The sequence below is a fragment of the Engystomops pustulosus genome, chromosome 5 (genome assembly GCF_040894005.1).
Source record: "Engystomops pustulosus chromosome 5, aEngPut4.maternal, whole genome shotgun sequence".
Lineage (NCBI taxonomy): Eukaryota > Metazoa > Chordata > Amphibia > Anura > Leptodactylidae > Engystomops > Engystomops pustulosus.
In genome coordinates, this window is record NC_092415.1 from 42,243,862 (window position 1) to 42,268,264 (window position 24,403).

The window sequence follows — 24,403 nt, forward strand, 5'->3', positions numbered from 1 at the left end:
TCTAAAATATTATCATTCAATTTGGAATCTAGTGTTTTAGTGTCTCAAAATATATTGGGTTACAAATTATAGTTGAATAGATAAGAGACAATAGACATCATTTACCCAGTAAATACCCAGCACATTTTCCCCCTTCCTCCCTTTACTTTATTTTCCTCTACTTTTCCAAATAATAGGGAAAGAACAAAGCTTGCATCCTACCCCTGTCATCTCCTTTCCTACCCTTTTAGTTTCATGTTTTAGTTAGTTTCAATGTGGTTTGTATGTTTTCATGGACTGCCGTGAAAGATCCATATTTTGCATTGGGGGAGATTTATCATGTGAGCCGCGGAGTATTATAGCGGCCACACCACCCCGTGATCAAGTGGATGTATCCAGTGGGTGGCACAACCGCTGGAGAAAATTATGCCAGGTCCAACCTGTCGTAATTTTGCGTAAAAACCTGTAAATGAAAGTTCCAAAATTACGCAGTCATGTGGCAGGAACGCTCCAGCAATTGTGACTATTTACTATCTCCCACCATCTCCATGTGAAGTGGATATATACGGCATGTGCAGGGGCATTGGGGATTACATTATACACTGGGGCACCATGAGCCAACGTATCCGTGGTTCAGTGATTTTCACAGATGCTTTACTGAGCTATTGTTTTCTATGGATGTTGCCTTTTTTTCACTGATCCATTGTCTGTGGAAAAAAAATTTGAGACCTGTCCTATTTTTTCACGGATGCAGATCATGGATGGCAATAGAAGTCTATGGATCCGCAAAAAAAATTAACGATAGATTAATTTTTTTAAGGATGACGCTGGCAAACCAGGAGCTCTATTGCCGTGGCCGCACGGCTTGCTCACGGTGCGGTGAGACAACTTGTGCTCACCAGACCATGACTGGGTGCCATAGACCTGCAAGGGGGCTGTGATGCTGCTGCACCACCGGTGCACATATCTTCGTGTGCATGGGGCCTTAAACCTACAGGGTTTTTTTGCAGACACAGAGACAAAATACAATTGACGCGCTGCAGACATGCAACACATACACCAATGTGAATATCCCTTCGGGATATTTTTTTGTGGGGCAAGTTGCCTAGTTGCTGCATTCACATCCTGTTTTTGAATTACTTAATGATGTGCCCATCTCCTGTAGCAGCTAGCTAAGTCGAGACATACTATATCTGGGAAAATCTCCCTACCGTCTGAGATGTAGGGACAGAGGTAAAAAAAAACCTGGATGGTCCTGCTGATTCCGGGACAGTTGGTAGATATGTGATTGTGCCACACAATCATCTTTGTGCCCTATTTTTACATTTGTATATATGTTATGCATTGTTCAATGTCATGTTTAAAACCAGTAATGTCAGGTTCATTATCACCTAGGGTCACATCCATGAATACATCTAAACTCTCTGCTGTCTGAGGCGTGCTATAGAATGGTTCCCCGGCACCCATGCTGACATCTGATGTGAAGAGGCTATATTTTATTTGTCAGGTCCTGCACACCTGATGCTGACCTCCATCTTGCTGCAGTCGCTGCTTGAGGCAAGAGGCTAAACTCGCCTCTGGGATGGTGCGCCTGGGTAACATCAGCTTTATGTTTTCCTTCATAAGGCTAAGGTCTTGAATGGACATACTCCTTATCACAATGCCGTATCCCCAGTAGAGACCCTCTCCTTATTGCACCATATCCCTTTAGATTTAATAACATTCTCGTGACACTGTAAGGCAGCGATCATCCCCTTATTGTACATCCCCTTCGCTGGAAACTTCTTAGTGCACCACCACCAACCCAAACCCTCAAGGACAATCACCTTATCTACTACCACCACAAATAATCTATCCCAACCCATATCTATCACCACATCCTCCAGGTTGAGGAGGCACATACTGTACATCATCTCCCTTTTACACCCCTAATATGCAACATTGTGTTGAGGTACCCAAAAGGAAAGATGCCACCAGCAAGCACATGAGCTAGCTGTGAGCATCCCAGGTGGGCAAGAGAGGGCCAATATGATGAAGCCTTTCATGTGGGCCACGTAACCTGAGGCCACAGGCTGAACTATTGGCTTATTTGTAACTTAACAAGCCAGAAGCCCCCATATTAACCAAGAAACAATATAAAATAAATACCTGAGGTTAGCTTAAACTATGATGTTGCTTATGTCATTGTCAGTGATGCGTTAAAGTATCTTTCCTTCCCAAGAAACTTTTCTAGGCTGATACATTTTCCAGAGAGTTTCTGAAAGTTTAGGTATTTTTTTTATTTAAAGATAATAAAATCCCTACAAAAACAGAGCTGTTGTAACAAATTGATTCACAAATTGACTTTTTTGTTTGAGCAGTCAGTCCAAGCGTATCTTCCAATGTTAAATTCTCTCGCTATGAAATTGGCCTCTAGTGTTGAAACACTACAGGATTCTAGTTTTCCATCTGTAGCAGGTAGAGTATACTTTTAGATACAGTGTTATAGAGAGTTCATCAATCTAAAGGTGATTGTTTCCACCATAAATAAGAAAGGAAAAAAGAAGAAAAATCCTTATCATAAGAAAATGTATAAAAAGGTCCAAAATAAATTGTTTAAATGGGGTTTCCCATGAAAGAAAATTCTCAAACTCCCTGGGCTGCTCAGTTTAAAATTCCAGAGTGTAGGCGGGGACTCTAAGGAGACACATTATGATCCATCTAGTTCTGTGAGCCGAAAATGTGCTAAGATTATCATGGTACATGTTTATATAGACTTTCATTTAGCTTCTGAACATTCACTAGTATCTGACACATAGAAAGAAAGAAAGATATGACGGATCCAAAGATGAGACCCATGAGATGCTTTAACACACAATGACTGTCAGCTCTCCTACATCTCTGATATTCCACAACACACTGCTAAGTCTGTTGTGCCTTCCTCCCCCTCCCCAGATAAAGAACTTATCTTTCTGTAGCTTTACACTCCTCACGCTGTTGCCGGCAGGAAGTCAGTGTCTGTGAGTTCCGTCCTAGACTGCAGGGGGGAGGGGCTAGACTGCAGGGAGTAGAGAAAAAAAAAAGACAGAAATCTCAGCTCCACGGCTGTCACACAGAAATACAAGATGGCTTCTCCGACCCTAAGTCAGAAGTAACAGAGTCGTGTCTAGAGGCAAGTGAAATTGTATGCACCAGGACTGATAGAGACAGGTTGGACTTATATCTGTGAAATGCTGCATTTTTGTTAATAACAGTGAATTAGAGAATGAGTTATTTTGTTATCCTGAGTACATTAACGAAACTTGTTTTCATGGGAAAAAATAGACAACACTGAGTGAATTCTTGTATGTGTCCATGTATAACCACATATGCCTTTGTGGTAAATTGTAGCCAAGGATTTCCTTAGTTTGCTATCATTTTGTATTTTATGGGTTTCATGAGTAATTTGAGTCCTTGGGGAGCAGGTGTTGCACTGAGTTTGTAAATTATCCCCTATCTTAAGGGGTAGGTTCTCACTAACGGATGAAGCAGCTTGTGTCCCTCTGCTTTCCACAATTAGTATGGAAGTGTCAGAGATTGCAGAGCAAGTTTCTTAGATATCTCCAGCTCTCACTTAGACAGTGAGTAGAAATGCTGGAGCAGAGTGCTGCCACTCCACCTATTAGTGAGAATGGGATCCCATTCTCTAGGAGTGTAGGTCCCAACAGTATGTGGTATAATTGTGGTAGAACCCCCTTAAGGTTCTTAATTTGCACAAAGAAAACCACATTTAAAAAGGGGTTTAGACATTTTTTTAGGCACTTTTACAACTACAACGGGGTATGGTCTATGAAAGGGGGTGTGGCTTCACACTAAAAAGTCAGTGCGCCAAAAATAATGGTGAGCCAACAGAATTCTCTCCCAGTTTTCTGCAATAAAATAATCCAATTAACTAAACAACTATACAGTGTTATAATGCACCAAATTTATAATCCGGCATCAGAGTCTTATGTGAATCTTGTGCAGCATAAAACTGTCTAGTCTTACACGTTTCATAAATCTACCACAACTTATAGATTTGACTCTGTATGAAGGAATCTACCACTATCAGGCATGTATTTATCACTTGTTTATAGTTACATCTTGATACATTGGTATAAAGCTTTTTCTACACTTGTTGCAATAGGAACAAAACAACGAAAAATATTAAATGTTGTCAAACGTCTGTCTCTCCTGTCTGCTCCCATGAGAACGCTCTACGGGAAGATTTGCCAGTGTTTTATCTCATGATAAGCTTTAGCCAGACTTTAGAGAAAATGCAATTATACGACTCGAAAATAAATACAGAGACTATCATTACATTCCCTCTACAATTCCAGTGACTCCATTACCAAAGACTTGTGTTTACCACATTATGTGATACATGGTGTTACACGACTAAACGCCCCAAATCTGTGGGATTCATAATAAAAGAAAACATTGTTCTTTCCGAGAATCCAAATGCTGTGAATCACACTAGTTTATTCTACTAACCAGCAATAATATGGTATGATGGGGTGGTCCTAGTAATTGCTGCTGGTATATTATCAAAATACTCTATAACAGTGATGGCTAACCTATGGCACTGGTGCCAGAGGTGGCACTCGGAGCCCTTTCTGTGGGCACTCAGGCCATCACCAGAGATGACTCCAGGTATCTTCCTGCAGTCCCAGACATCCCAGGACTTGCTGTGCACAGAGGTATTTTAAAGTGACAGCGCTACCTGGGACTATTTTCTGCTATATTGGTGTCCCCAGGGGCTGGTATCAATGAAAACTGTGACAGAGAAGGGAGTATAAATCACAAATTAAATTTCTGTGTTGGCACTTTGCGATAAATAAGCGGGTCTTTGTTGTAGTTTGGGCACTCGGCCTCTAAAAGGTTCGCCATCACTGCTCTATAATATACCACTGATTTATTAATGTTCAATACAAGGGTGAACAAGTTGAGCCTCCTGCCACAGACAGCACTATTTGAAGCAAGATGGGGGCAGCATCAGGGACACAATTATCTACTACAAAGCAGGACCCGACACTTTAAAATAGCGTCTCCTCATACCTGATGTCAGCATTGGTGTAAGACATTGCGTGGAGAACAAAGTTATTAAAAAATAACTCAATATATTACTACTGGAAGAGGCAGAGGGGGCAGCATTCTATAGCTCGCCAAAGGCTGCAGAATTTAGGGTCATTCCTCGTTCAATAATATGAACTGCGCTTCCCTTAACTGTATGCACTCACCCTGTGTGGTTTTTGTTGGTTTCACAGAAAGATTAATCTATTGAATTGTTTTGAAAGTTAATTTACACATACCGTATATATATGTAAATGCAGTATCCGACTTAAGGACACCCAACATACAGACAAACCCTAGTTACAGACGGACCTCCAGAAGCTGATAATTTACTGCACTATACCCCCAGGCTGCTATGATCAACTTTAAGAGCTATTAGAGGTGCCTGCTATTGCATTCTATTATTAATCCTTGTTCATATGACAACCCAAAATTTTAAGAATTAAATTGTCACAGGGGCAAGGAAATTCTTCATATGCCGTCATTATCTTTATTAACAGTATACATTTATAAAAACACCTGTCCAGACACTCAATCACTCCTACTCTAACCTCTCCACCATGGCCAAGACCAAAGAGCTGTCTGACGCTGCATGTACATGTTCCAGTTGAATCGCAAATCGGCAATCACAGGAAAGTAGATGTTAAACTATTAAATGATGCTGTCTGCATGACCACAGTATTTAAACTGCCTATGGGGCAGTTCGCCCCCCACGTTTCCTACCCCGCTCCACACCATTCTTGACAGATTCCAAACTTTGCTATGGCCCCCAAGGCTGTGCATAGTGAGTGTACAGGTTAACAGTGATAATACCCTGCAATTAGAGATGAGTGGACTTGATGTCTGTTTCAAGTTCGGGTTCAGCCACCTGACCCTGACATATTGCAGGCCGAACAGGCAATCCAGCAAATACATTGGAAAGTGGACAGCCCCTTTAAGCTACAAAGTGGTAGATTTTGCTCTGCTATTGGATGTCAGGATAGCACTTGTCTATCTCTGGAACTCTCATAGACATTGAATGGAACTGCAGGAGCCATTTTTTATGATCGGGGCAGTAAAGCTTAATATTCTTTCCTAAAATGTTAATGGGAAATAGGGGATAACCATTGAGTCAGGGACATCCTATTAATATTGATTTCTCCCTCTTGTGTTATAGACAAAACTGAAGCAGGATATGTTTGTTTTGTATTTCTTTAAAATTTTGAACATATATTATATAATATATTTGATATAATATATATATATATATATATATATATATATACACACATGTAAATTATATATATATATATATATATATATATATATATATATATATATATATGATGCAAAAAAATGTAAGCAGCACTCCAGGACGTCAGGTGTCAAAGGTGAAGTAGATGAAGTTTATTCCATGTTTAAAGGTACAACATAGTACAGCAGCGACGTTTCGGCTCAGAAGAGCCTTTATCAAGCTAAGTGACATAGGTGAATGGCGGTATATATATATATCAAACACAGGTGATCACATGATCAAATCGTTCCCACCCCCTTGCATCAACATATTGCATCACATTGCATAAATTAGTGTTTAAACATTGAAAAATACATAATAATACATGAAAATACTGAAATACATACATAGGTATCTAAAGTGCTAGTGCAGCAATCCTTTTCACTAGTACTTTAGATACCGTATATTCCGGCGTATAAGACGACCTGGTGTATAAGACGACCCCCCTACTTTCCTGTTTAAAATATAGAGTTTAAGATATATTCGCCGTATAAGACTACCCCTTTTCCAACGCATACAAAACACCGGTAAAAATTTAAAAAAAAACAGATTTGAATTTAACATGGTCCTTTTTTTAATGTAAATTCTTATGACATGCAGGTACATAGCAGAAAAACTGTCGCTCATAAACATAAGGAATACAACAACAACATTACCATTACAGCACAGCCCCCAGTAGTATACAGCACAGCCCCCAGTAGTATACAGCACTGCCCCCAGTAGTATACAGCACTGCCCCCAGTAGTATACAGCACAGCCCCCAGTAGTATACAGCACAGCCCAGCATTAAAAAAAAAATAAACTTATATACTCACCCTCCGGTGGCCCCAATGTGCTGCGCTGCTCCCCCGATGTCCGCGCCGTCTTCTTTCTTCTGCTGGGTGCCGCCATTGATCTTCCCCGGCAGGTGCCTAGTATGACGCGCCGCTGCTGACGTCATACTAGGCGCCGCCCCGGGGAAAGACATGGCGGCGCCCAGCAGAAAAAAGAAGACGGCGCGGAAGACTGACGGGGGGCGGGCGGGATTACCGGCGTATAAGACGACCCCAGACTAGACAGAAGATTTTTCTGTCTTCAAAAGTCGTCTTATACGCCGGTATATACGGTACCTATGTATGTATTTCAGTATTTTCATGTATTATTATGTATTTTTCAATGTTTAAACACTAATTTATGCAATGTGATGCAATATGTTGATGCAAGGGGGTGGGAACGATTTGATCATGTGATCACCTGTGTTTGATATATATATACCGCCATTCACCTATGTCACTTAGCTTGATAAAGGCTCTTCTGAGCCGAAACGTCGCTGCTGTACTATGTTTTACCTTTAAACGTGGAATAAACTTCATCTACTTCACCTTTGACACCTGACGTCCTGGAGTGCTGCTTACATTTTTTTGCATCATTTGTATCTGGAGGATCTGTTGCCCGATCTCAGTGAGCCTGCACCCACCTTCTTCTCTTCTTTTTTATCTCCAAAGTGTGCTGTTTGTAATTTCTACAAGTATCTATATATATAAATATATATCATTTTTATGCAAAGATACTAGATGAAAGATTTGCCAGACTGAACTCTGCATTGATAGGTTTAATATAAAATCTATTCCGGTGTACGGCATGGTGATGGAGATCATCTGTCATGGATGTTGTGTAACTTATTCCTGGCTCTTGATGTGTGATAAATCTACATAGAAGCTGGATGAAGATGTATTTTTGATGCTGTACAGAGTTAACATCCTATTCCTGAAAGTGCTCAGGACACCAGACACTTCTAATAGGAAACAACTTGTTTCCAAAAATCTCAGTGTGCAAGGAACATATAATTATTGCTTTTCCTATTTCCATTTTCAACTTGTTTGTAAAAGTACATTCTCTCACTTTTTGAACTTCTTTAGCGTCAACCAGTCTGGGACTTGGATGTCTTGTCTGCCAGAAGTGGGGGTTCACCGAACCAAAAACTCTTGAAAGAAGCTTTAACCGCAAAGGAACTGCAGAGCATGGAAAAGCATCTCGCTGGTATGTGCTGAAAACTGCTCTTTACTGTGTGCGAGGTGGATGGGAGCGATCACCCATCTGGAATTGTGGTGGGCACTCAGCAACACCACCAGCTACTTTTTATCAGGGATCCGTAATAGATTCATTACATAAGTTGTGATACCTGTAAATCTTACAGCAGGATCCAGAATCCTTCTCACTGACTGTGCCGAGATCATTATAAAATCTCTTGCACTTTCTTAGCCACCATTTGTCTGTGGAGCAATCACATACAGTAAAATGCCGACACTGTTTCGGTGTGTTCCAAGACATCCTCACACTGTCAGATCAGTGTTGAAATAGTACAGACACACCCCTTTGACAGGGAAAAGGGTGACGCCCAGTTGTCAACTTATTCAAAAATATTTTAAATTTGAATGGGAAATTGGACATTGAAAATAGCCTTACGAATTATTATGGTTAATATTTACAATAACAGACAAGTCTAGATAGTAACAATAAGGCTGATATTAATCAAATTCTATTGAAAACATAGAAATAATTGATGTAATTTCCAGGAAATGTGAGTGACCATAGTAAAAAAAAAAGTAAAATTGTATGAACAATCATGATCAAGTCTCTGTACCCGATTAACGGTTGCTACAGCTATGTTACTTTGTTGGGAATAGTCCCTGGGCTTTGTCTACCAATCGTAATCTTCACCTAATGGCTGTTTCACACACAGCAAGATCGTCCCATGATAACGGACCATGCATGGGCTGACCCCACTGCTGGAACGGGATTCCTTGCATCATAGATTGATATGACCCTGCACAGTTCTGATCACGCTGTGTGTGAAACAGCCCAATGTGTCTGTGCAAACGGACAGTACCTTTAGGGTCAAATGGAGCTATTTACAAATAGAAAACAAAATTTCTTTTTGCTTAAAATTTGAAGATGAAAAACAAAAACATGAGACAATAGGCTTTGTATATTAAGTTTCTTGCATTTATATTATAATTAGTAGAAAATACAATAAAAAATATATTATCAGTCTACTTTACATCTCATTACCCCTTTATGTAAAAAAAAAAGAAATATACAATAAAAAATCATTTGTAAAGCTTGGTGCCCTCAAAAAGACTCATTTCCATCCTCAAAGGCTTTTTATGTATAACTACACTCACCGGCCTCTTTATTAGGTACACCTGTCCAACTGCTCGTTAACACTTAATTTCTAATCAGCCAATCACATGGCGGCAACTCAGTGCATTTAGGCATGTAGACATGGTCAAGACAATCTCCTGCAGTTCAAACCGAGCATCAGTATGGGGAAGAAAGGTGATTTGAGTGCCTTTGAACGTGGCATGGTTGTTGGTGCCAGAAGGGCTGGTCTGAGTATTTGTGTCCCTTCATATACTAAATCTCCACTGAGTGCCATCCCATGTGCCCGGTGACCATTCCACCTGCGGATGATCTTCTGGTATGTCATATGTCAAAGACACAGAAGATAGATCTGTGAACCTGGTCGTCCACTAAATTCTAGTGTGTGAGGGAGAGGCTGAGGTACTGGTTCTCCCTGGGGCAACCCCTAAGAGTAATATATGTCCCTGGGTAATGGATGGGAAGCCCGTGGTGGTGATACAGCCGTATGCTGATCTACTGGGATTTTCACGCACAACCATCTCTAGGGTTTACAGAGAATGGTCCGGAAAAAAAAAACATCCAGTGAGCGGCAGTTCTGTGGGCGGAAATGCCTTGTTGATGCCAGAGGAGAATGGGCAGACTGGTTTGAGCTGATAGAAAGGCAACAGTGACTCAAATCGACACCCATTACAACCAAGGTAGGCAGAAGAGCATCTCTGAACGCACAGTACGTCGAACTTTGAGGCAGATGGGCTACAGCAGCAGAAGACCACACCGGGTGCCACTCCTTTCAGCTAAGAACAGGAAACTGAGGCTACAATTTGCACAAGCTCATCGAAATTGGACAGTAGAAGATTGGAAAAACGTTGCCTGGTCTGATGAGTCTCGATTTCTGCTGCGACATTCGATGGTAGGGTCAGAATTTGGTGTCAACAACATGAAAGCATAGATCCATCCTGCCTTGTATCAACGGTTCAGGCTGGTGGTGGTGGTGTCATGGTGTGGGGAATATTTTCTTGGCACTCTTTGGGCCCCTTGGTACCAATTGAGCATCGTTGCAACGCCACAGCCTACCTGAGTATTGTTGCTGACCATGTCCATCCCTTTATGACCACAATGTACCCAACATCTGATGGCTACTTTTAGCAGGATAATGTGCCATGTCATAAAGCTGGAATCATCTCAGACTGGTTTTTTGAACATGACAATGAGTTCACTGTACTCAAATGGCCTCCGCAGTCACCAGATCTCAATCCAATAGAGCATCTTTGGGATGTGGTGGAACGGGAGATTCGCATCATGGATGTGCAGCCGTCAAATCTGCGGCAATTGTTTGATGCCATCATGTCAATATGGACCAAAATCTCTGAGGAATGCTTCCAGCACCTTGTTGAATCTATGCCACAAAGAATTGAGGCAGTTCTGAAGGCAAAAGGGGGTCCAACCCGTTACTAGCATGGTGTACCTAATAAAGTGGCCGGTGAGTGTATAAACAACTGGTTCATCAGAAAGTCATTGTAGGACTGCATTTGCCTATTTCAGTTACTGTGCATTTTTTTTGGATGACGGCGGCGTCATGCTTGTTTGTGTTCTGCTTGCGGGGGGCAGTGTATGAGGGGCAGTTGGTTACTAAGAGTGGAGTGGTCAGCTTGATGACATCTGGGCTGCAGGTGCCATAGTAGCCTTGTCCTAGGCTAAGCCTCACCAACACCCATCAAAGCAGATAAGATGAAGCAAGGAGAGGGGGAGCCGCCAAACAGGGAAAGTTCCCCATGGGGCACTTTTGGTGTAAGTGAGAAAATCCTTGAAAGATGGTAAAAGGGAGACCAGGGACGCACACTGTTGCAACACCCCTGCCAATATAATGGCAAGGGAGTACTTGCGAACAGCGCCCTCTCTAGGTTAGGAGCTGTCTGAGGGAGTCATGAACCCTCTAGAAGGTTCTCTGACTGGACATTAGGTAAAAGCAGTGGTAGATACTGCCTGATCAGGTAAGGGTTAAGTATATGTGAATTGTCATTCCCCTATGTAAGCTGGAGTGTGATTGGAGAGTAGCCACCACCTGACAGGGAGGGGCTAGTCCTCTTAGGCCCAAGGCCCTTGCTCAGAGCAGAGAGTCTGTCTTAGCTCTTAGGTCGAAGCTTTACCACAAGAGCACATGCTCTTAGGATCTAGCTCTCTTGCAGAGCACACCTTCCAGAACACACTGAGTGACACTGACACTCCGCTAAACCCAGGACACGAGCTGCAGATTCCAAAGCCTGCATCTACTACCAGGCTGGTGAACTACTCCTGAGGATCACTCTCCATGACCACTCCAGTAATCCGGAATATCCTGTAATCCGGAATCTGTTACAAGATCGTTTGGCCCGTTGCCTGCAGTTGTTCCAGTAAAGAACCGTGAGTTATTTTTGCACTACGTTGCCTCCAACTGTTCCCTGGATAAGGCTGTTCCACCAAGGGCCGTTCCACCAAGGGCAATCTATCACCCAGGGACATATATTATGGACACTCAGGGGTTGCCTCAGGGAGAACCAGTACATCAGACTCTCCCTCCATATTTCTTGCACACACCACCCGCTAGAGACCAGCCAGGCTGTAGGACAGCCCTCTAGTCCCCATACCAAGCACCGTGACCACAGTGTGCCTAGGCCACAACCACCAGCCACTCAGGTATTCTGGGACCCGGCTGTCTCCAGGCCCCAAGAAAAGGCTAGGCCCTGGTGGGGGATGTTGCACAGTAAATAGAGATATTGTATCCCCACAGTTCCTTTATTAGGGGAACTTCAACAGAAGCTGATAACAAGCTGGTAACAAATGCCTTCCTCAGAGGGCTGGCAGGGCTGTTAGTTGGGTGGTGTGGCAAGATAGTAGTCCTCTGCTTGTAGGAAGAGGAATCCGTACCTCAGCCTGGACTAGTGTTCAGCTAAGCTAGCAATAATCTCCAGGGAGCCTGGTCAGCTCTGCTACATCAGCAGCATAATATCAGATGTCTTTCCATGAGAAATCTCTAGCAATAGACACAGAACCCAGGGCTAAGGCTAGGTTCACATCACGCTGTTTGCATAAGCTAAGCGCATACGTGGCGAAAGCACCCAATGTATACGCTGAAGTTATACATTGACAAATAGTGGCAGACTGAGACATAGTTCCTCCCTCCGTCTAGACACTAAACATCCTTTACCTCCAAAAATGCAGGATGAAAAGAAGTAGCAAGTTATGCCTTTTCACCTTGTAGCCTTTGCCTGATTGACGTATGCGCTCAGCAGAGGCAATGGACTGCTCTGGGGAGCGGATGCAGCACATAGCATCTCTCCCCACAGCCCCGCCAAGCATACATAGCTTGGCTGGAGTGCGGACCCAGTGATGTCACTGTCCATATTAGGACAGTGACAACACTTGGGGAACACCCTATTCATTGGCGGCAGCCAATCAGCCACTCCTCCCCCCGCAATCAGGTTGAAGAGGGGTCCCTGGGCGACATATCCCACTCAATAGGCATATAGTGCGATACATCTGCGCCATACATTGTAAGGAAAAGTTGGAATACCCTTGACATGTCCTTACAACGTATGGCAAAAAATGAGGTGTGAACCTAGCCTAAGCCTCTGGATTGTTCTAGGAAAACCAGCCAATCAGTAATCTGCATTACCTCAGGCAAAATCACAAGATATACATTAATGTCAGTAAAAACATTAACCCTGTGTGAGAAACACGTGGAGAGATTTTTTTCCCACTCAGGACAGTAGGGGGCAGCCTATGACTCATCAGGATGGCTGAGCACATCAATAAAGGGGATGTAGGCTCCTAAAAGGGCACTAAAGTATTTGTAAGGACCCACCTGTAAGTCATAACATATGCATCAGGTACTGTGAAGAAAACAGGATGGAAAGATGCAGCAAGATGTGTTTTTCCATCCTGTACCTTTCTGCTTAGGAACATATATGCTCAGCGGAGGTCATCGAAGTCTATAGGGATCGGATTCAGCAGTAATGCATTCTCCTCCAGCCTCCACTGAGCGTACACTGTGGGTGTTTCCCCAGTGATGTATCTGTCCATATAAGGATAATGAACATTTGGAACCAGCTGACATCGGCAATCAAGGCTGAGGAGGAGGGATCAGGGCTGAGGAGGAGGGATCAGGGCACGGATCCCACTGTTCCAGCAATGTATCACCAGACATCCTTACAATGTATGATAAAAACTCCATGTGAACCCAGCCTAATGTGTCTCAATATCTTAATGCATTATATCATATATTCCTTGTGAATATTTCGCCCCAAATAATGAAAATGATTTTTTTTTATTCTTATTGCGTCAAATAAGTAATAATTTAATAATAGTTTTGAAAGGAAATATAACATTTCTTAACAACTAAATGTAATAATAATAATCTTAATATAGCGCCATCAAATTCCCTAAATATCATCAATCATTTTTCACCCCTTTAATTACTTCCTGAATGATTGTGCTGAGGGACGAGACTAAACAGTTTGTCGGTTTCATGAATAGCTGATGGTTTTCTAAGGGTTACATCAAATGAATCATCATTCTCTCCATGGACAGAACACTGTGTACTCCTTTCCATTTGACTTGACTGCTATAACTTCCTGCTAGAGATTTATGTCTAGTCCTGTGCCCTAGAGAACCATAACGCTACAAGAAATGAGCGCACATAAAGACTTGGGAGTTTTAGCTATGCCCCTCGGTTCAGTATAGAAATGTCCCGAATTTTTCACAGTTTTTTGTTCACATTGGGGGTCATTTACTAACGGCCCAATACGCGGTTTCCCGACGTGTTACCCAAATATTTCCGATTTGCGCCGATTTTCCCTGTATTGCCCCGAGATTTTGGCGCATCGGTGCCGGCATGCACACGACAAAATTGGGGGGCGTGGCCGAACGAAAACCCGACGGATTCGGAAAAACCGCCGCATTTAAAAAAAAAATCTGTTGCGAAACTTGCACTTACCTTCACCAGGTATAGGCCGGTGAATTTCAGGGCGTTCCAGCGGGCCTCGGGGAACTTCAGCGCAGCAGCGACATCTGGTGGATGGCGGAGGAACTGCCTCAGTGAATCCCGGCCGGACCCGAATCCACCGCAGAGAACGCGCCGCTGGATCGCGAATGGGCCGGGTAAGTAAATCTGCCCCATTGTTTTCAGGAATAATTCCTTGTGAGATATTCAATAGCACCAACTGATCACAATGCATTGGTTCGTTTTTACTAAAAATGTTAAGAATTAAAGCAAGTACTATCAGCAAGTAACTGATACTTTTTGTGTAGTGAAAAGTTACACATTTTTGCAATATACTTTCGGTATTAATTCCTCACGGTTTTCTCGGTCTCTGCTTGCTCTCAATCTATGGGAATCATCATTGTTTTTTTTCTATGGATAAAACCAGACCATGGTCATGTGATGTCACACAGGTGCATGGCTCTGTATATCACAAAGGGTAATCATAATTGTGTGTTATAATAAGCCATGAACCTGTGTGACATCACATGACCGGGGATCAGTTTTATCCATAGTCAGTACACAATTAAACTTTCTGTAGAATGACAGCAAGCAGAGATCTAGAAAGCCATGAGGGATTGTAAACATTTTCATTACATAAAATATATATATTATCAGCTAAAAGGGGACAGACCCTTTATTACATAACACAATTTCTATAAAAGGAGACACCTTTTGCTACCAACTATACAAAAGCACTGATAATACCTGGAAACGGTGGCTCAGCCAATGACTGGATGAATTTTTTAATTTCTTTTGAGATGAGACCAGAAAACACTCCCTGTAACGGCCACATGGGATTGGTGAAATGGATCATTCTCATTGTGACCAGGTGATATACCAAAAGTGGAAGAGTTCCACCAAGTTTTTATATTTTAGTTTGTCATTAGTTTGTTGCATAGTATAAAAGAACTAACTGTAGAATTTTCCAAATACAAGAAAAGTAAGCTAAATATTGCCACATTTTCTGGATCTGTGATGCATCCTTATCGGATATTAGATACCTGAAACCCATATTTTCCCATAACTCTTACATACTGTATCATATGAAGTAATAAGATACCATTGGAACACAATTGTGATTACATTTAGTGCATTCTTTTCTGCATTTCCCGTCCTTCATGCCTTATTATAGATGCCGTTCTATAGTCCATGCATTTGAAGTTAGATTAACCTATCTAACCACAAGTAGAACAGATTAGCAGTAATCTTTGTTTCTACAGTAATTGCTTTGGACTATTGGAAATCTGTTTCATCTGTCTGCAAATTCATCACACAAGCTTGAAAATCATTTTGGGGATTCCTTATCTCTATAATTGTAGCGTTCGTCAAAAACGTATTGAACACAGTTGGGCTGGGATGAGGAAGAACATTTGAGGCAATTCGGTAATCTCTGTTTATAGCACACAAAGTATGAAATGTTCTACATATACAAGGTCATGGACATGCCATACTACACAATACAGTGTTTCTCACCACTCCCATTCTACAAAATTTCACATTTATAAGTAACCAATCCATGTCGCCTACATCAGTGGTGAGATACTACTTGACCCTGTTGGCCCATTGGAGCCTGCATTTCTCCCTACTGTACTCTGGAGTATTTCTCAAACTGCTGCTCAGTACTGACCTTCTACTACTTTGGTTAATGCTTATGGTTTCCCTGTTGATATGATGTTCACCCCATTCATTCATAGCTTAGGTGTTAATGGACAATCCATTCCAGGTGGATTTACTTGTTTTGGTTTCCTCCCACACTCCAAAACATTCTGGTAGGGTGATTGTGAGCCCCATTGGGGACAGGGACTTATTTGGTAAACTCTGTCCAGCACTGCGTAATCTGTGTGCACTATATAAATAAAGGAATTATTACTTGTGGACTCCAGGATCTGCCTTGGATTATCCTGGATCAGACTTTTTTTATTTTGGCCCTTGAGGTTTAAAAATCACAATAACCTATACCTGCCTCTCTCACCGGGCCTCTAATCCACCTATCATCACTACTCGCATATGTTTGTATACAGACGCAGTGGTGATGCTGTGTCAACAGTGTGTACTTACTACAGCTCCATACAGGCAGGGTGTACAAGGTGTGCGCTGTTGACATGACATAACTGCTGAGCCTCTCTATAGAAACAGAGATTGGCATTGATGGAGCCTGGAAGTGGAGCTAAGGTAGCAATAGTATAGTTGTCTTCATCAGAAAAGCCTTTTGGGGCACATTTACTTACCCGTCCCGTTGACGCCGCCGATCCAGAATGTCCGACGAGGAATCGGAGCTGCAGCGATTCACTAAGATCATGCGTCCAATTTCCTGCATGCGTCGCTTCCCCACTGTAGTTTACCTTCTTTTTCCCTGTGCGTGTGAGTGCTGGTCTTGCGGCACAATTTGGTTTTTTAAATTCCGCGGTTTGTCTGAATCAGTCGGGTTGTCCGACGGTCTTGCCCCCTGATTTGTGTCACGTGCATGCCGGCGCCAATGCACCACAATCCGATTGCGTACGCCAAAAATAAGGGGCAATTCAGCGCAAAACTGAAAACTTAGCAAAACCCGACGTAAATGCGTCTGACGGACCCTTCGTAAATGTGCCCTTTTGTGTTGCATTATTTTGATGTTAGGTTAGGGTCTTCCGCTCCATTTGTAATCTCCATGGCAGGTATAGGCAAGCTGGATTAACATGATTTAGGATCAGGCATCTACTCACTGAAAGTGGAGAATGACCAAAATTAGTCTAAGAAGGAACCAACAAAACCCTTTTATGTTCTTGTCTGCTATATTTTTTTAACCGTACCACAGTGAAAAAAATGAAGAGAGAAATTGTTCTTAAATCGGCAATAACCCTTGACCGGTCACTTCAGGGGCATACTACAGTATGTGCAGTTTGCCAGTGTAGTGTGCAGAGGGCGCCAGATTCTTAATTTGTGGTGCTTAAACTTTTTTTGGTGCACCTTTTACATAGAGCATGCAACACACTTCTGTCGGACTCTGTATAAATGTCCATTTATAACACTCGGTTTTGTAAAATTCTAGCAACACTTCCATGTGACTCGCCATGCCAAGGGTGGGTTCTCTACCTGAAACGTGTTGGTTTCAAGGATGTTATATTGGAACTGCACGAATCTGACATAAAATCACCGCCGCTTGATTTATTTATTTTTTTAATGGACCCACTATACCATGTAAATCAGCTTTTTTACAACTGTTCCCCATCCTTGTTACTAGCATGGATGCAATGTGTTTGTTATCTTAATTCCAAACCCATATGAAAAAAAACCCTGATCCCGGACAAATAAAAGATTGTTTCATGATTGGTCATATTTAACCTGTTATATTCTCCTGCCACAATGTATTATTAAAAAAACTACTCTCTGTCACGGTTCTAGATACAATAACTTCTGGTCTAATGTAGTCTAATGGTTTGGCAACATTTTATCTGGTGCATATTTTTCAATTCGGAAACTGGGATTGTAGACTTCTATCCAAATGTGGCATCGTATAACATAATGTGCTGTCTATTATATTATTGACTGCTTTTATAGACTGAATTTCTGCATGTAGTATATTTTAAATACAACAACCACCAGAATGTTCATATTTAACCACACCTCAGAGGTTTGTGGCACAGACAACAAAGACAAGTTCTATGGAAAATGCAAAGTTTAAGTGTAAAAAAAGGAAGTCGAAATAAAAATGGTCATTTCCAACCGTTTTCACTGTTCATATTCCTTTTGATGTTGCAGATATTGAAAAAGACTTGGCACTAATGGCTGAAGCAAGTATGTCACGGAGCCCAGCTAACCAACAAGGAGCTGGCACAGTAGTAAGTGACCATCAAGGAAGTTATCATGCTTCAAATGTGCAAAACTCCAAACCACAAGTGCCAAACCAAACAGCAAAAAATCTACAGCTTCATCTTCAAGGGAATAAGTCACCTCCTCTAAGTAACAGCAGAACTCATGGCTCTAATCCACCAAATAGTAGACCACAGACTCCTAATTCACAGTCCAGTAGACTTCATACACCTGTCACTCCTTTGGCCAGACCAGGAACTCCGAACAGCATGTTGAACCGACCCCTTACTCCAAGTAATCAGGGAAACAAAGAAGGAATATCTCCAATACATAGGAGTAGATCTGTAACTGTTAAAAGTCAAGTTGGGTGGACTTCTAGTACGCTATCAGGAGCTCCAGCACCTGGAGACACTTCAGGGATTGCTTCTCATCGAAACAGTGTTGGAGAGGTACAACTTCTTTTATATGATTCTATATTCTGTTCCAAGATTGTGGTTGTTTAAATTATTGTAAGAATGGAATCAAAATACATAATGAAATGACAATGTATTCTATATACTTGCCACTTTGTTGACATCCTTTAGGCATGCTAGGTGGACAACTTCGAAATATATGAACTGAAAGTCTTTTCTTGACCCAAGCACAAAACATATACAAAAGGGTGAGACAGATTCTATTTGTTGTGCATTTTATAGTTTCAGTATTTCTTTATTGAGATTTTTTAAAAACTTTTAATCAACATCAAAACAATATGTATATCAAACCTGAAATTCATGCTCAAATGTAATTGAAAGCCCAAAAAATGTACTCTCATGATCCCGTTTTATGAATCCGTAGATCTATTAACATTTGCAAACATTTATTAATGGAATATTGAGAGCAAATTTTCAAAACCACATGGGGGCACATGTATCATAAATCCGGCTTATTCTGTCTGGTTTTTTTTTAGACTTTTTTTGGCTTTGCTGCTGGTCAGGTGAATTTTAGGATTTTTTTCCTTTTTGGTACATGTGGAGTTTGGTCTGCAGTGAATTTGCGACTTTTTAAAACAAAAGTCTTAAACAGTCTGCAGCTAATTTCTACGCCTGGTCAGGGGCAGCCATAGATTTCCGCAAACATTAGTGACTTTTTTGCGACTTTTTAAAAAAGTATCACCCGGATTCAGGTGATAACTCAGGGAACCCTGCAGAAAACTAGACAATGGCGAACTTTGAAAGGAGCCTGTTTAGGCGTAAAAATAGTCACAAAAAGCACCATGAAACCTCTCAGAAATTAAAGTTGTCTGTACGAGTTGTCTGTACGAATTAAAGGCTCTACACCATCTCAGAAATACTTTAGTACTGTAATCAACGCAGAGGCTCTGGGCAGGGCAGAGCACCCGGTATATCTGGACAAATACCAGGGCCCTGAGCTGCTGGAGCGGCCCACATGACCCAATCTCATTCCACTGCAGCTAATGTGGGGGTTTTATATAAAATATCCCATGTGGAGGCTCTATGGGATGATAAACTGGGGAATATTTTATGTAACAGGAGACTATTTTAATTTCCACTACCCATGGGCCTATTGAAACCTGGAGGAGGGCCTGAAGATTTTGATTTTATTTTAAATAATATTCAATAATAATATTGACTCCTTTTTACACATTCAGACTAGAAGGTCTTCAAAGAATCCAGTACATGATGCATAAAAAAATGTTTTTTTCTGCTATTAAACCATTTTCTAGTTCTAGATCCATTAGAAATAGCTTTGGAAATAAACAGAAGATGAAAGCATAATGGACCGCTTCACCTTGGGGCTGCTCTCTAACAACTAGGAGATGTCAACCCCGATAGGATTCACTCTGCGCTGACACATACAGCTTTGGGCTGTAGGGTTTTGTATTTGCCTGTACATAGTGAATGATGACCACACTGGCATGTCATCACAGCTGGATAGCTACACTTGTCTTATTGATAGTGAGTGCATTGCTGAAGCATTTCCACCTGGACATCCAGCTAGGAGTAAAATGATGTTTGTCATTCGTTTAAAGGGTAACTTATTGGATGTGACAAATCTGGTAGCTGCGAGTGTCTCAGTTACCAAATGGAAATACAATGAGATTACAGCTATAGTATATGTATCCCTTATATTTTAATTACGTTTCTTGTAATAGTAAAAATACATCAAAACATCTGAAGAGGTGATGAGAAATAATAATGCTGAAAAAAATCTGGTATTTCTACTGTATAAATAGAATAAAGGGTGTTTGTAAATTTGGCATTTACTTACCTTAAGGGGACTTTCAGGTTAAAAATATTAATGCCCAATATTTTATAGAAGAATTCATCAGTATCAGGTTGATGGATCTTCCGCCACTTGCAACCCTCAACCTCTCAGCGATTAATGGAAAAGCACAGCACAATTCTATTTGTAGTGGCCAAATCTGGTTACTGCAGATCAGTTCCCATCCATTTGCTCAGTTTGGCCAAACTGAGTTGTCTGCTTCTTTCTGTTCAGTTATGTGTTTATGAAATGCTGAGCACAGGGGGGCTGATTGTAGTACCTCCCGAAAACCTTATAACGATGAGCTATCCTAAGATTACATCATGAGCATTATGCGCTGAAAACTCCTTTAAAACAGTAAAACTTGCTTAGTACTTTAGGTTCAAGGATTTTACTCATGAATGATCAATGTACCAGGCAGGTCCTGAGCTGTAACTCAAAGCTCCTCTGCTATGCTTCAAAATCTGTGTCAGGGCCCCCAACTAATATGTGTAGTTCAGAATAATGGTAACCACAATGTAAACAATGTTTATGCTGTCCCAAGGGTTTGATTGGTCGAGATATCTTCAAGTGTGTGGACATTTTTAAGGCTTTTTATAAAAGCAAAGGTAACCAGAAATTTTATATGCAGCTGTCATGTTGTAAAATTATTTAGACATTGCATAGAACATTTGTTATTTTCAGGATTATGTATGTACTAGAATTTCTGTATATTGATCAGCACTCTCTGCCTGCTACAATGCTACAAATATGACTTTACATAGAGACACTCATTGTACACAAAATAGAAACGTGGGAGCATTGTCCATTAACCACCTATTTTTTACCCTTTTAGAGAAGAGAAGACAGTAGTAAGTGATAAGGCTGAGATACTCAGCCTGCAGAAATTAAGGTTCATTCGAATTGCCTAGTGGTAGATAGAAAAAATGCCATGCACTTTTTTTTAACTATTAAAAAAACGAAGCAGTCGAATCCTTAGAGGACTAAGAATGTTCAAAGCAAGCTATATACTGGGGGCAGGCATGGAGCTGGCAGACTATATACTGGGGACATAGGCTGGTGGGCTATATACTGGGTGTTGCCAGACTATACACTGGAAGTTGGCTGGCTACATACTGGGGAAAGGGGCAGCTGGCTATATACTAGGTGGCAGGGGCTGTTGGCTATATACTGGGGGCAGGGGCTGGCAGGCTATGTACTAATGAACATTGGCTGCCAGGCTATACACTAGGGGGCCATGGGCTGGCTATATACAGAGGGGTATGGGCTGACTAGCTATATGCTAGAGGGCATGGGCTGGCTGCCTAGTGGAGGCAGTGACCAATGCATTTCCCACCCTAGGTTTATACTCGAGTCAATTCTACCAGCTGTGTAAGGCATCATAGTTTGTGTGTTGGGAAGACGTTTGACAACAATACAACCTTTCCATTATTTTTTATTAAAATTTGGCAAAATGGTGATTCAGGCAGTGATACCATATCTAACATGTTTATTATATTACTTGTTTATTTTTATATGTATTCTATGGAAAGTGGGTGATTTGAATTTTTTTGTGTTTTTTAAATTTCTTTTTAATTTTTCAAAAACTTTTTTTTACTGTTATTTCAGACCCTTGGGGTACTTAAATCCTAGGGAGTCTGAGGACTTCATCAATATACAATATTGCTGTATATTGTGAATATACTGCTCAGATAGACTGTAATTCATATTGAAAATAACAGCTATGGGAGCCTTTCATAGACCCCCAGCTGTCATGGTAACCGTACATAACCCTCCAATGACATCACAGGAGGACGCCGATTTGACCATCCAATAACGCAACACCTATATGGAGCAACAGGTTAACTGCTGTGATCAGTGCAAGCACCAGTCCTTTCCATTCACGGTCAACCGATGTATATTTACGTTGGTCAGTCATGGAAGGGTTGAGTTAAATTAATTTAACGTTTTTTGAAGGACACATATGTACACTGAAACATTCCAGAATTCAAAGTGTCATGCAACCAAAATAATGAATATTATAAATAACAAGAAATACTACCATATAGGGTTTACTGTGCTTGGTACCTTGGGTTTAGTGATCTAATTGTTTAGACCTTTAGTGATCTAATTGTTGACCTTTTCATACACATGACAGTAACTAAGTAACTACAGCGATGTCTAGGAGAAGGTCTTGACTCCAACATAGAATAGCAATGACACTTCTAGCTTTTCCAGTGGGTGTCCTGTACACCAAGTCAAAGGCCAGTGTCCGCCCAAGGAATCAAAAGTCAAAAGAGACCAAAGCACCAACGGTATGACTGATTCCTGTTTCATTGTGTAGCACATTTAGCAAGCACAGCAACATTTTGACAGACCTTTGAGCTTTGATTGCTTTTGAGAAAGGCCATTGTGTAGAAATGTTACTGTTTTTGCAGATTTGATCCACAATAAAGCACAAATGAAAAACCTGGTGCTGCCTTTAACTCTTTTGCACTTTTGACTTTGGAATTATTTACCACAAGATTTTTCATGGTTGACTCACTAAATACTTCAAAAAAGAGGCCAACTTGCCTTTCTGGAGACCTCTCGCGTTTCATGCTATCTGTACCAGATTGCTTGAAGTGTGTCCACGGATTTGTTCCATTAAAGGTTTTGGTCGGAAAGGAGTTTGTTTTGTTGTAACTTGAGAACCATTGGTAGTCACCTCATATGGTTTCATTTTGCCGTCCTTTGGGCCAATATTGAATAATTATAGGTTTCAACATTATTTTCCAACCTTACTGTGCAGCTATTACGTTACATCTTTCCTATAATAGTTAAGGCTTATCTAAAGCATGAACTTGGTGCACCTGACCACCGACCCCTGTGTAGATTTAGACATTGTGATAACTTTTTGCTTTACTAGAGTTTTCTTTTTAATGTTAACTTTATCCATTATACAGATAATTTTCCAAGTATATTGAAATTCCATTGTTAATAGAAAAGGCAAAAAAGCAGGTAAAATAACTAAAATTTCCTGAATTTGCTTAGTTACTGACCTGTCGTTGAACCAGAACCTATTGATAAACCACAGTCGTAGGTTTTGTCATACTTTCTTATTCCATACTTTGGTTACAGTTTATCTTCATGACCATCCTAAAACACTTAGGAGCTGATTGCATTCAGCTACAGGAAGCAGTAACATTTATATTTATAATTTGATTTGCATAAAAATGCAGATATCATGTTAGCTTGGGATTTGAGAAGTGGAATTTCTGGATCAACTCCTCCGCGCCTTCCAGCTGAGATAAAATAAATGTAATTCTTTTTTAAAGCATATGCCAAGATCTCATTTAAAGATTAGGTAGAACACACACAGGCAAATGTTTCAAGGCCCTAAAATATGCAAATTGTCGTCTGTGAGATGTTACCTGGCTCAGAATCCTGTCCTGTTAAACCTCCAAATTGGGATATTTGGTGGATTGCCACAGGAACATTCATGTGATATATGAGGTTAATCTTTTTAGCAGTGTACTTTTTCTTTATGACTTACTTCAGTTCTTGGTTTTGGATGTGCCTGGACATGATATTGTATTTAATTGGGTCCATCAGAAGTTGTAGTTGCTCTCTTTGGTAAAACTGTACTTGTATCTCCAATTCTAAAATGTTTAATTATTGGAATCTACATATGTTGTACCTATACGCATACACACTCATATACATACCCTACCGGCAACTACATTCATAATCATATAACTCTATTGTGATATCTAATATCTCCATTGCATACGGATTTGCAAACATAGATCAACTTCTTAGGTCCTCACATGGGGGCACAGTTACAATGGGGGCACATTCTGTTAGGTGCAAACTGCTTGCACAGGTATTTAAGAAGTGCCTACGCCAGATTTGTGTGGGACTCA

At 41.0% G+C, this 24,403-nt stretch overlaps 1 protein-coding gene across 5 annotated transcripts in view; it reads left to right on the plus strand.

Moving 5' to 3' along the window:
• The window catches only part of C5H8orf34 (chromosome 5 C8orf34 homolog), a 176,409-nt gene that overhangs the window by 128,542 nt on the left and 23,464 nt on the right, over positions 1–24,403 (plus strand). For 4 of the 5 annotated variants that reach the window (XR_011855689.1, XM_072151747.1, XM_072151746.1 and 1 more), the window contains exons 11-12: positions 8,221–8,341; positions 18,204–18,703. The exons of the other annotated variant lie outside the window; for it this stretch is intronic. Coding sequence is in view for 3 of the 4 variants with exons in the window: in XM_072151747.1 (XP_072007848.1) it covers positions 8,221–8,341; positions 18,204–18,703 (621 nt within the window). In the remaining variant the exon portion in view is untranslated. The remainder of the gene's footprint in view (positions 1–8,220; positions 8,342–18,203; positions 18,704–24,403) is intronic. 5 annotated transcript variants of the gene reach the window in all.